This window comes from Diadema antillarum, unplaced genomic scaffold, assembly GCF_040938485.1.
Source record: "Diadema antillarum isolate AM-2024a unplaced genomic scaffold, OU_Dant_1.0 scf00000103, whole genome shotgun sequence".
In the NCBI taxonomy this organism is placed as follows: domain Eukaryota; kingdom Metazoa; phylum Echinodermata; class Echinoidea; order Diadematoida; family Diadematidae; genus Diadema; species Diadema antillarum.
The window spans coordinates 3,804,649-3,818,519 of NW_027270992.1; the positions used below are offsets into that span (position 1 = coordinate 3,804,649).

Below are 13,871 nucleotides of genomic sequence, written 5' to 3' on the forward strand. Positions count from 1 at the left end.
GAAGTAGGTTCAATTGGATTAATGGCTATATTGTTTAGAGAGCAGGTACTACGGGATATGACGATTGTTACTTGACCTTTACTCCTTTCATATACATTTGGGCCCGCATGCATTATAACGTAAAAAGTAGGCCTGCCAAAGGAAGGGCCAAGGCTACCTTAAAGGGTGTGTACAGTTCTGGTCGAGGTGAGGATTTAGCTTTTAAACGTTTTGCGAGATATTCAGAAATCACTCTATGAGATGTCAAAGAGCATGCAATTCTAATTGGTATCAAAAGTTTGTTAAGAAATTCGGTTTTGAAATGGCTGAGATATCCAAAAACAAGGTGAAACAAAGAGATCCTAATAAAAGGCGTGGCCCGTCGCTTTTTATTATTATCACTTTTTTGGGTATCTCAGTCATTTGAAAACCAATTTTCATCAAATAAACATTGAATCCTTCTTAAAATTGCATGCTCTTTCATATTTCATAAGAGGTTTCTCATTATCTCACTTAGAAATGTTCAAAACATGAATCCCCACCTCAACCAGTACTGTACAGTCCAAAAGCGTTACACCATTTGGACCCACATGCATTTACACTAAAATATAGGCTGTCCCAAGGCTGGCCTTGGTATCACAATATTCCTGATGAAACAGGAGTCTAGGTTAGAAACAAACCTCGTCAACTTGTTTGAGGCCCTCATCTGACAGGACAATGCTGAAGCTGAAGGCAGCATAGGTCTCATTGTGCTCAGTGCTGGTTTCTGAGTTCCCGCAGTACAACCTCAACGCCAGAGCTCTGCAGTCATAGTTTAAAATATCAAACTTGTTGAATGTTCTGCACATAAAATTATTCAGTGTTATGGTTCATTTAATAATGTCTTACTGGATTTAAAAATTACGTACCAACACAAAGTTATTTCAGCTTTCCTTCTTGCTATCATGAAATTCTTCTTACTGATATGAACATGTTGCAAATCTTCCATTTCACTGAAGAGAAAATAAGTATCACTCTATTGACAAAATTTAAACAAAGCAATGAAGTGATGGTCATTTGGCTTTCAAAATGACAGAAAGCAGTTTCCACATATAATTAGCAATCAATGTCTATAAAGTCTAGAATTAAAAATCTATTTCAAATAACAATTACATGAAAGTGCAGATTGAATAGAGTTTACTTCAATTATTGGTACACCAGTGACTCTAGACTGTGACCAGATAGAAAATAATGAATATATTTAGACCATACATTGATTAACATTCTAGGAACATGATATAATAAGCAATATAATAACTACAAATTATTAAGAACAACAATAACATCTTGAAGTGTGGTTTGGTCTCCTGATAATAGCAAAAAGTAAAGATATTTAGTCAGTGATGAAAAGGAAATCATTCTTTTCGGAGTTATTTCTAAGATAAATCAGAAGATATATTGCTGACCTTTTCTTGAGCAAAGCCATGATGCTCCCTTTGCCCTCATGTCCCAGTAACCAGCCCAGGTAGTGCAGCGGTTTGCATCTTGATTTGGTAGTGGAGGAAGAAAAGCAGATTTTTGTATCCATATGAGTGATATAGACATCACACTACATGCAAATGTTTGCTATCTATGAATATGTACAGTGTAAGACCTACAAGCATGTAGCATATCAGCATAAAACTAACAATATTGCTTATTCAAAGCAGTTACTCAACAAAATGTTGTACTGCAAGAAACCTTTGCTCTCAGTCAAAATTTTTTTTTAGTCATCCAAACAATATTAATAAATTACCATGGTACAAGATTTTTCAAACTGGAGGAGATTTGAAATGAATTACCTCAGCATCTAAAGACGGCTGATACAGTAGGTGATTCTAAAAGTCTTTTGAAAACGTATTTCTTTTATTTGTTAATAGATTAGATTTCAAGCTGTATGTCAATGTTCACCTCATCTGATCTCTTCTTCTCTCCCTTGTGTCTATTTCCCCGTTATTTCTGTATTTTCCATCTTCGAAGTGCATAGAAATTTGAATTTATTTCTGTGACATGTGCTATACAACAACAGTATATTACTATACTTATTATCATCATTATTAGAATGATGTAGTATGCTGTAATACCAGTGTTAAATGCATAAAATGCATCCTTTTCGGTACCTGTAATGTTTCTGCAATGATGGAAGGGACCACAAGATGTCTAACTGATGCATGTCTTCAACAGGCACAACTACAAAGGGAACAGCAGAATGACACAGAGGGGTTACAACATTTTCTAAATACACTGTATAACAGAAAGAGAGAAGTTAGATGTGAATGCGCACAAGAAATTTTGTAATTCTGTCACACATTCAAACTATATACAAAAACTAAAATGCTGGGCTTATTAGCATGAGTATCTGTTTTTCATAATGTCTTTCAAAGCAAGAGCAAGGAAACAACCCTATGGAGGATATGCTTGTTCATATAACATATAAACAGGAATATTTCATAATATACTTACTACGTAAAAAAAAGAAGTACCAGGTAATAGTGATAAAAAGCCATAGTTCTCAAAGTCATTATTGTATAGTAAGTGAGCTACACATCTTTTTGGGATATGCCTATTCATCCAGTAGGTAACAGAAGAATATGAACCATGCAAAGGGATAAGAACTAAACTTTTACATGTATAATAACCTTTCCCATAAAAGATATAATATAATTTTACTTTAATGTCAATGCCTTTTCTTGTAAATGCACGTAGCAGGACTCATAAATCCAAGACAGAATGCATATACAATGAGATGAGTCCATGTTTTTATGACCAGAGTATTTCTTTAAATGGCATCATATTCATATCAAGTCAAGCATTCTCTCACCAGAGAACACATTATGGTATTCATGTATTCTCCTCATGCACACTCTACCTTGCTTTGGTGTGTATACGCCCACGAAGACCTTTAATGCACTAATGCACACACAGAAATACTCTGTCTTCATCACAAACACATAAACAGCTCACACTGCTGTGCTCAAATGCAGAAGCCACTGCAAGCTACAGGAATTCTACTCAATATCGCACCATTACCAAATCACTCTGATTTCACCTTGAAAACTAGTGCTCTGGAAGAGCGCATACCTTTTCACCTCAGTGAGTGCATACCTTTGTAAAGTTTGCAGAATTCTTCTTTCATGAAAGGCTGACCATGGTCCATGAAGCTGGGCTGATTTAAACCACTGGTACACATTTGGGATGAAACAAGGACAAAGTAATGATTAGGCTTTTGTACATCACATGCCACAAAGAGAGAGAAAAATACATAAAGTATTGACCACATTATATTTGTTAAAAACAGAATGGTATTGGGTACAAAGTGTGTACAGCAAAAAAGGAACCATGACTGAAAACCATTCATTCTTTTTGTGTGTGTGTGCTATATTTGGATTTGTTCAAAATGTGATCAACCCATTGCCTGATAAGTTCATGTACAAATGTCATGAGCTTTGTTGAAATCGTGCAATAACTACTTACTTCCTGAATACATTGTGTACCCCCCCCCCCTCTTCTTTCTCCATATCACCCTAAATCTAAGCAGTCCATTGTTACTCTGTCATACTGCAATCATGTAATAACACCACTCAATTTCCAGCCAAATTTCCACAAGTCTTACTCAGGAATAGGTCTACTTGTAAATGCTGCAATGACATATAAATATTTCTCCAAATGTAGCATATTGCAGTCTGTTATATGCAAACAGGAATCTTTTTTAAATCAGTGGTTACTGTTATCTCATCTCATTGTATTACTCATCTGCAAATTTGAATAGGCAATGCACAAACTATAACTTGTTAATATCTGGACTTGATGCAGGAATGGCTCAATGCATCTCTCTTACTTGTGAGGAACATCACTGAATGCTTCGCGGACCCATTCTTCAAGATTATCAAGTGATTCTGTAATAGCCAAAACACAACAAAGCACATTAAAAGGATGAGAAAACAGTATCATCACGACAATAATAACATTTAGTCGTAAAAGGCTTCATGATACACCATGCGCTTAGAAACATCAGTATTAAGCGCTATATAAATGTTATTCATTATCATTATCATTATACACCACATGTTCTTTCTTCGGTACACATGTATCTGTGGCCCTCAAAAGGGCCTATCCACATTCTCACCTTCAAAGATTTTGATAACGACATTTCTTCACTTTTCACTGGAACAATCCAATGGGTGAATAGTAACTGTCATAATTAACTCTCTCTCTTCAAGTCTGCTTCAGAGAGGGCATCTTGGTGCTAATGACTAACAGAACACAAAGATTCATTGATTAAATGCAGCCCATAGCTGAGGTGAGAACAAGGCTCAATTTCACAAAACGTTGCCATGATAGCAACTCTTGCTGGAATGGCCATTGTCATGGTAACGACACAAATCCTGCTTCCTGATTGGCTGTTGCTACAAGAAGTTGCTATTCTAGCAAGAATTACTATCATAACATCTTTTATGAAAGGAGACCCAGATTTCCACTGTTACTACATTTGTCTTCAATACCTCTTTGCACATGCTGCATTCAAACGACTGCCTCTGGGTCATTATATCAACTGCTACATTGCTATTTCAATAAAAGAGAAAACTAGATATATCGCTACGGCGACTGATATGCCTCCGCCATAACGCATGGTTCTCCTAATAGGTCTATAGTACAATGTCTTGACAATGTGTGATGACAGTTTCACACAATTGGCAAAATATCAAAATGACAGGTTTGCCACAAATGTGCTGAATGTTCACTTTCCTAGAACTAGGTTCAATTGGATGAATGATTAAAATGTCAGAGTGCAGGTATTTGGGGAACTGATGATTTTTACTTGACTTTTGACCCTTTTATAAGTTTATGCATTGAGTAATTTTCAAGGTATTGAGAAAAAGTATGATTTCAGTATCAAATGGGAAAATAGCATTATCTAAACCTGGCCTTTGACCTTTGACCTCACAGTTCCAAAGAGAATCACTGTTAGGTTGAACATGCATAAATATGTCAGTTTCATGATGATACCTTGAGTTCCTTTTGACATATGGAGGAAAAAGTGCAATTCAACACTTTCACTTGACCTTTGACCTTTTGACCTTTGACCTTTTGGCTAGAAACTTCCCACAGAATATATCGTCGTGCGCATGGCAGATTGTCGTTACAGTGTGGGAGTGCGCATGGCAGATTGTCGTTACAGTGTGGGAGTGCAAATGGCAGATTGTCGTTAGGGTGTGGGAGTGCGCATAGGGTTAACAACATTCTGCCATGCGCACGGAAGTGCTCTAACAACAATCTGCCATGCGCACGGAAGTGCGCTAACAACAATCTGCCATGCGCACGACGATATATATCGGGTAATACATGCATACATCAAGTTAAAACTAGAAATGTCGCTATGGCGACTGGTATGCCTCCGCCATAATGCAAGATTCTCCTAATAGGTCTATAGTACATGTGGACAATGTGTGATTACATTTTCACAAAATTGGCAAAATATTAAAATGACATGTTTGTCACAAATGTATTGAATGTTTACCTTCCTTGACCTATGTTTAATTCCATGGATGAATAGGAGAGCATGTATTTGGGGATTTAAGAACTTTCATAAGTTTGTGCACTGAGTAATTTTCAAGGTATGGAGAAAAAGCGCAATTTCTGTATTGAACAGTAAATTGTTATCATTTTCATCTGGCCTTTGATTTATAAGAGAATCACTGTCAGGCAGAACATACATAAATTCAGCATGTACTAAGTTTCAAGATAACTTGAGCCACTTCCGAGATATGGAGAAAGAATTAAGTTCAGCACTTTCACTTGATCTTTGACCTTTTGACCTTTGACCTTCTTGGCAAAAAAAAAATCCCAGAGAATCTCTATTCAGTTATACATGCATACATCAAGTTTTTAAAAAAAGTCCTGCTGGCATTGCATAAATATAAGGAAAATAGTACAATTTTGAAGTATTGCCCTTGACCTTTGACCCCTGACCTTTGACCCCATGAACCCTAAATTCCCTAGATAACCACTGCCAGTCAGTAGATGCATATATATACTATGTTCCATGAAGATACCTTGAACAATTTCCAAGATACAGAGAAAAAAGTGAAATTTTAACATTTTACTTGACCTTTTGATCTTTGACCTTTTGACCTCATGACCCCAAACTTTCACCAGAGAATCTTAATTGGGTAATACATGTATACACTCAGTTTCAAGAAAATATCTTCAGGCATTGCATAGATATGGGGGAAATAGTAAAATTTTAAGCATTTGACCTTGACCTTTTGACCTTTGACCTTGAGCATGTGCACCCAAAAGTTGATAGGCACAACTTCACCCCCTAATACACATACATGCCAAGTTTCATTAGGATACCTCAAAAGGTTTTGGTAGTTACCCTGTCCACAAAATTCATTACGGACGGACGGAAGGACGGACGGACGGAAGGACGGACGGACGGACGGACGGACGGAAAGACGGACGGACGGACGGACGGACAACCCGAAAACATAATGCCTCCGGCACCACTTTGTGGCGGAGGCATAAAAAAAAACCTTCAGGCATTGCATAAATATAAGGAAAGTTATGATATTTTGAGGAGTTGACCTTGACCTTTGACCCCCTGACCTTTGAACCATGACCCCCAACTTCCCTAGATAATCACTGCCCATTGGAACAAGCATATATACTAAGTTCCATGAAGATACCTTGAACCATTTGCGAGATATGGAGAAAAACACGAATTTTCAACCTTTTTTTTCACAAAATAACCTGTGACCTTTTACCTTTGACCCCGTGACCCTAAAATCCAGACAAAGTATTATCCCCCCAGGATATACCCTCATACCAAGTTTGATGTAAAACCACCACACGGTTCTTGAGATATCAACAAAAACAAAACGGGACGGACGTACATACGGACGGACGTACGGACGGGCGTACGGACGGACGTATGGACGGACGGACAGACGGACGGACGACCCAAAAACATAATGCCTCCGGCCACTTCGTTGGCGGAGGCATAAAAAAGAGGAAAAATTAAATCTGTATTCTCAACACTCTTGGAGAGTCATACCCACAAAAACAAGAGTGCATGTGATTATCAAATAAAGAGAGTGTAATCCAACTAACTGTGCTAAGAGTCACACAAAAGTATCAACCAGATCTTCATCATTATACAGTAATCAGTCACTATGTCTTTCCAGTGGTACCATGGCATTCACTGCTTTGATGACGAATTAGTGCTTGGTTTCTTTGCTTACCCCTTGACTGCACCACAAGAGTCATGTAGTGGGAGGAGTAAACCCTTAATCGGAACTCCTTCAGCCTCTGGTGGACATTTATGTCGTTTGCTGCTGGGTCTACCTTCAGGGATTTGGAGTTTCCTGTTGGTGGAGAAAGGCAATCATTCATTGGTTTTTGGTTTGTTTATCGTGAATCTGTACAATTGATTTCAATAACATCTCTTATTTCTGCATAGCGAAAAATGTGTACTTTGGCAAATGATAAACAAAAAGGCACCACCATAATTCTTCTCCTTGGCATTGTGGCATTAGGGCCTCACTTTTTCATACACAGTGTTTGTAGTTCACTACAAAGTTCTATGTTGGGAATATAATGTGATCTCCGCATATCACAAACACTGCTAACTTAAAGCCCAAACAAAGTTCTGGTACGCCTGAAAAGTTGTCAAATTTCGCTCCCAAATGTGAACGTATGCTTAGGAAATGTGCAGGATAACGATGTTCTTACAAGATATTCGATGGGTAACGACGAAAATGCAAAATATTAACCAAAAAGGTTCAGTCTCAGAACTTACCCGAACGGGGTCAGGCTAAACTCGGACTCGGGGATAACTCGGCTTCGCTTTGACGGCAGGCGAGATGAGTTGTAATGGTTGTCCCTCTGATATACAGTGTTGTCCTATGGGAGCGGCCTGTATAAACTAGCGCTTCGTGTTCTGGCTACTCGCAGTAATGGTCCGAGTTGTTACAATGCGCGCATCAAAACCTCTTTTGCGCGCATGCAAAATTAGTGTGCGCCTATCAAGCACCTCTAAAACAATCAAAGGCGCTTGATAAACAACAACAAAAACTCCAAAGACCGCGCGTCTCAGCAACTGAGGACCGCGCGCTGTCATTTTTGTTTTGTTTTGTACAGGATTACGTTAGCACGCACTTTCCTGTCCATTACCCAGTTAGGCCTCATTTGTTATTATGCAGTGGCCAGTAGAATGTGGCGATCACTTACTGCATGTGAATTGTCTGAAGTAGGGTCGAATTTTTCCCGAGACCGAGTTAGTCTGGAGCCTTCTGGAATAAAAGTCGGTTTTCCTACTATTATTATTTTTCTCAAAATACTCCAAACCGACTCATCATTCTGGCAAACCGCGTCAGCCAGGTAAGTTTCTTAGTGGACTCTTTCGATATATTGCAAGCAAAAATGAAATGGTGCTAGACGGGTTCTCAAGCACTTACCGAAACTTAGTTTTCACTTTAAATTACCTCAGATACAATTGTCAGTACATTCAGCAGCTTGATTGAAAAGTCACTATCATCTGCCCTGAAAGAGGTAAGATGCCTAATAGCATACACAAGTCATTAATTATATATTCAAGAGTTCTACATCTGATTGAGTAAATCTTTTGACAACTGATGAAGACAGGATAAAGTGAGGATCACACTGAAGTTGAGAAAAGAGAAACATATCTAGAACTGAGAATACCATTTTATTTATTTTTTAGTTTTATTTATCTATTTATTTTTTATTTATCTATTTATTTATTTATCTTTTTTATTTTTATGTTATTGTTTTATTTTTATCTACTTATTTTTATTTCTTTATTTCTTTATTTTTTTCTATTTTTTTTCTATTTTTTTTTTTTTTTTTTTTTGGGGGGGGGGTCTTTGTGGCTGGTAAGCTGTCATATTTAACTCCTGGTGTGTTACATGGTTCACAAACATTAATATGTCATTTCATCTTTTAATGTCCCTGACATGGCTTATATTAACAAGTTGCTAATATTCATACTTAAAGAGGATGGCTAGTAACCGATCAGTGGGAATCAGTTGGAATGCTGAGGGATGATTGTTCCAATCCTTGTGGGATTCATTTAAGAGTACATTATATATCTACTGTTGTGTGAAAATTATTTGCTTCAGATCGGTCTCATATTCAAGTAATGTGCAGATTAATGCCCCGTCACTGACCAGGGACGCTTACCTGGAAACATTAAACTGCACATTACTTCAATATGAGACCATCCTGAAGCAAATAATTTTCACCCAAGAATAGATATATAATGTACTCTGAAATGAATCCCACAAGGATTGGAACAATCATCATCCAGCATTCCCACTGGTTCCCACTGATCAGTTACTAGCCATCCCCTTTAAGAACAATAGTCACAAAGCATCTCAACTTTCATTGATCAGAATATTGATATGAAAATTTGCAATCAATGTGATAGACGTCCCAGGACTCCAGAGGATCACTCACCCCAAGTGAACTTGGCCATAGGGTGACCCTGTTTGCACATGACGCTCATGAGCTGCTGCCTCCGATGGTAATCATTCTGGTGACTCATTTGGAACTCTGTGTGAGGAAGCAGAAGTTCATGCAAAACACCATCAGGGCCAGTAAAATAAGACAATTTGTTTCCAATCTAGTTCAGTTCAATTCATGTGAAAAGACTGCATTACAACGACAACACCAAGGCATTATGTATATTAATTCAGTCATAAGGTATATAAACAGTGCACAAAAGTGATCAAGAGTAGTTGGTACTTAAAAAAACACCCCCCCCCCCCCCCAAAAAAAAAAAAAAAAAAAGCAACAACAAACAAACAAACAAACAAACAGACAAACACCAGTTTGAAGAATGATCTTTTAGGAACAGATTTTCACTGCATTCCCAAGAACATACCAAAAAGTAACATTTTCAATACAAATGAGAACTGACTAATACAATTGAGTGTGATTGCTTTTCACACACTATTTGTCCATGTTAAGTGACAGTCAGTACAGAATTAAAATGAAATCTACAGGGGGCTGGGATCAAGAGCTAGAAATATCTTGTCCTCACCACTGTCTACTGCCTCCAGCTCTCGGTCTGTGGAGTCCTCCTTCAGGAGAGGGGCAGTGAAAAACTGGGCAAAGCGGATCAGACCCTCACGGAAGTGCTTCTTTTGAACCTCAAACTGAAATACCGTCTTACAGACAGACACACATGAGGGAAAGAGCGTGCATTAAACCACATTTCAGAAACCGTTACAGTTAAAGACTGACTCACTAATTCCTATAACCTACATACAAAAGGCATCTGTTAAAATCTTTTATTTCACTGCACTCTGCTCATGTAAAAGAATTTCTCTCTTGGTTACATTCTACTCTTTCACTATAGATCTAAAAGAAATTGAAGGATATATGAAATCAAATTGAAGGATATCCACTGGCCAATTTCATGCTAAACTTTTGGCTGATAAAAGTTACAATACGAGACTTCCTATTTTGATAACAAATGCTGTCATATTCAAACTTGGTTAGCAATACAACACAAATTACACATCGTAAAAGATTTTATGAAAAAAAACCACAATTTGTTAAAAGAACACGTCATTGACAATCATCTCATTGCAAATCTAAAATCAACATGTGGCAATAACCCCAACATATCTGCCACTACACTTCACTAAAAGGAGCAAAAATATGATCATAATGACTTCAAGAAAGTCTGCCCATCTACTTACTTTGTCGAAGCTTGTAGAGGCATTGTCACTGCCGCCATGTTGCCTGACGAAGACATCGAATGAGTTTTCATCCGGGTACTTCTCGCTGCCCATGAATACCACTGAAAAAAAAAGAATAGACCACAGGAGCTATTACAAAGAACTAATGAATGAATTACTAAAATTGAGCATGTGACTTTGAGCTGAGTCAATTTCAATATGAAACATGAAAGGTTTGACCCCCGAGTTGAAATCATCCAAACAGTGGCATGAATATTGCATAAAAACTGATTTTTTTTTTATTACCACACAAATACACATATCAAAATTCAAGAACAAGTCGAGAGTTGAGAGTTGCGGTTGACTATAAATGTTGCATAGTTTTGCTCATTCTTATGTGGTCACAGTCCATATTTCACTTCAGTTATGACTGATATAATAAATCAGTCTCTTTAACTTTGTAATATTCATCTAATACTTTGACTAATTTATCTCATACTTTTGATTACTTCAATACATCATTGGTACATAGAACTTATTCCTGCAGTTACAACTATGGTAAAAGATTTATTTCAATGTAGATCAGATCAGGCTTTAGCTAATATTCTACTTCCTCAAGAAGCAATCATTCTTACTATGCTCTAGGAAGTGGGCTAACCCTGGAATGTCGTCAGGATCGCTGAAACTTCCAATGCCAACACACAAAGCTGCTGCTGCCTGCAAATACAAAATGATATACACATTGTAACATTCTAAAATAAGAAACTAAGGGCAAACTGTTCAGTGAATAAATGCCTTTAGCTTTCAGAAACATGTGTTTAATCTCCAGGACATTCTTATAATTACAAGTTAAGTGTCTGGCATCTGCAATTCTATTAACCCTTTTAGTATGGACTGATTTTGCTACAACACGCATTTCCCATAGACACTTGCCCGAGTATACTCGGGACCTGTCCTCAATGGGTTAAGAGAGCTTTCACTTGTGCCAAGATTATACATTCAGGGTTGCATCACACCTCCTAATCATGGAATGCATTCAAGCGGTTTCCTCACAAAGAAACATGATACATTATTTCCATCTTTATACTTTGTCCACAAGTTATTCATTGAATCATATGATACAATGTCTTGGAAACATTATCTTAGATCTGCATATACAACACTCCCAACGGCCATGAAAATGTGTTTTTTCTTTTTTATCGTTCTCTCTATTATAATTCATATATTAATTATTTGTAATGGTGAACAAATTCTCACTTAACTGGAACTCTCTTTTCTCTGCCCAAATACAAAAAAACATTATCTTTCTTTTGTTTCATGACGACAAGAAATAATCGCTTGTACACATAATTGCTATACAAGCATATCGTGTAAACAAGTTCTAAAGAGGACTGCACTTACCAACTTTGCCTGCTTCTTTGGTGCTTTCTTTGTCTTTGACTCATCATCGTCCTCCTCTCCTTCCTCTTCTCCCTCTCCATCGTCATCATCTTCGTCCTCATCCATTTCCTCCTCGTCATTACCAGTCCCATCATCATCATCACTTCTCCCTGAGTCTTGCTTCACCCTCTTCCTCCCTGAGAATTCCTCCTCCGCTGCGTTTTTTGTTCTATGCCCCATGGACGGAGCAAGTCCCTTGTCATCGACCAATGCCGCAGCAGCACTATTGTCTTTCTCCTCCTCTTCCTCCGCCTCCGCGGCCTCCTCCTCCTCCTCCTCCTCAGTCATTTCAGCATCTTCTTCTGTGTCTTCACCTGCTACATCTGACACCAGTAAGGCTGTCAGGCCATTTTTTAACTTGATTACCCTAGATGGAAAGAAAAAAAATAGTGAGGCATTGGACACTTATATTATAACAAGTAACATATTATAATTCTTTTAAATGTATTTACCATTAAAGATGTCATTGTATTTGTCTACGAGTGCAGACCTGTCTAAATGAATGAATAATAATAATAATAATAATAATGATAATAATAATAATAACAAATAATAATAAATAATAGGGGCCTCTTATAATGCGCTGAAGTCCATCAAGAATGATGTTCATGGCGCTCTTACATAACCAGCACAAACAGTCCAGTTTAACAGTACAGTTTAAAGTTTAAAGCCAAAACATATGCCTGCAGAACTGCTGATTATTGCTCCAAAATGTATGTATACGTTGTATGGATAAGAAATGAGTGAAGTAATGCTGTAGCAACATGATTTCATCAGTTGTGTAACAACAAAAATGTGAAATATTAGCCAAAGAGGTTTGCCGGAAGTCCACATGCAATCTTGGAGCTTATCCAATCATGATTAAAGCAAAAATGCCAAAGTTCGACCTCCCGTGCCAAAATTTGACCACACACAAACACCATAGGTTTTACATGTAGCACTAGCAGGCGGTTGAATTTTGGACGGCGTTATGGTCGAATCAAGGGTAGCTTGCTTTACTAAGTAATTTGTCATAATTGACTGTAAATAATCAACAAATCGGGCCACAGCAATATCTGTTGATCTTCCTTCCGAGCTAGAGTGAATCACATGCACAACTGATCATGTATGATGTAACATCTACCTCCCCACAACCCTGAACGGACGGGTATGGTGCGGGACTGCTATTACCCATGATTACCAAATAAAAGTTGGTTAAAGAATTTCATTTTTAATTTTAAATATACACTGTTCTCCTCATAAACTAGTCTAGCATAGATCTCTGCTTTTTTAGCTTTAAATTTACATTTTGTTTGACATTTGTTTGTTGTGTGTCAGGATCAGGAGTGGGTGGAGCTGGAGCTGATGTATGGAGCTCCGATTGCCCCTCCCTCTTAGTCTTAACGTCAGCTTTCCCTACTTCAGCAGGGGCGGATCTAGCTTTTTATAAAGAGGGGGGGGGTTGGGGACAGTATGCGAGGGAGCGTAGCGAGCGAGGGGGGGGGGGAGGGTGTGGGAGGGGGGTGTCCCCCCTCCCACAGTAGGGAGAATTTTTGAAAATCTGTGTGTGAAAATGGCGTTTTCTTGCATCTAAAACACCACTATTTTTGGTATAGAGGTCATTGCCAGATTAAAAATTACAAGTTTAAAAAAAAAGATAAGATAAAAAAAAAAATAGTCCCCAGATTTTTTTTTTTTTTTGGGGGGGGGCAACCCCCCCCAACCCCCCCAACCCCAACCCCCCCT

The 13,871-nt window shown here is 37.9% G+C and overlaps 1 protein-coding gene across 1 annotated transcript in view; it reads right to left on the reverse strand.

The window, feature by feature from the left end:
* Positions 1 to 13,871, reverse strand: part of LOC139719022 (nardilysin-like) — a 33,827-nt gene that overhangs the window by 17,933 nt on the left and 2,023 nt on the right. The window contains exons 2-13 of the mRNA XM_071630464.1: positions 12,331 to 12,513; positions 12,108 to 12,279; positions 11,342 to 11,423; positions 10,728 to 10,828; positions 10,064 to 10,190; positions 9,478 to 9,573; positions 7,242 to 7,364; positions 3,836 to 3,893; positions 3,103 to 3,176; positions 2,118 to 2,187; positions 1,425 to 1,502; positions 660 to 780 (exon numbers count right to left, since the gene is read on the reverse strand). Coding sequence (XP_071486565.1) covers positions 660 to 780; positions 1,425 to 1,502; positions 2,118 to 2,187; positions 3,103 to 3,176; positions 3,836 to 3,893; positions 7,242 to 7,364; positions 9,478 to 9,573; positions 10,064 to 10,190; positions 10,728 to 10,828; positions 11,342 to 11,423; positions 12,108 to 12,279; positions 12,331 to 12,513 — 1,285 coding nt within the window. The remainder of the gene's footprint in view (positions 1 to 659; positions 781 to 1,424; positions 1,503 to 2,117; positions 2,188 to 3,102; positions 3,177 to 3,835; positions 3,894 to 7,241; positions 7,365 to 9,477; positions 9,574 to 10,063; positions 10,191 to 10,727; positions 10,829 to 11,341; positions 11,424 to 12,107; positions 12,280 to 12,330; positions 12,514 to 13,871) is intronic.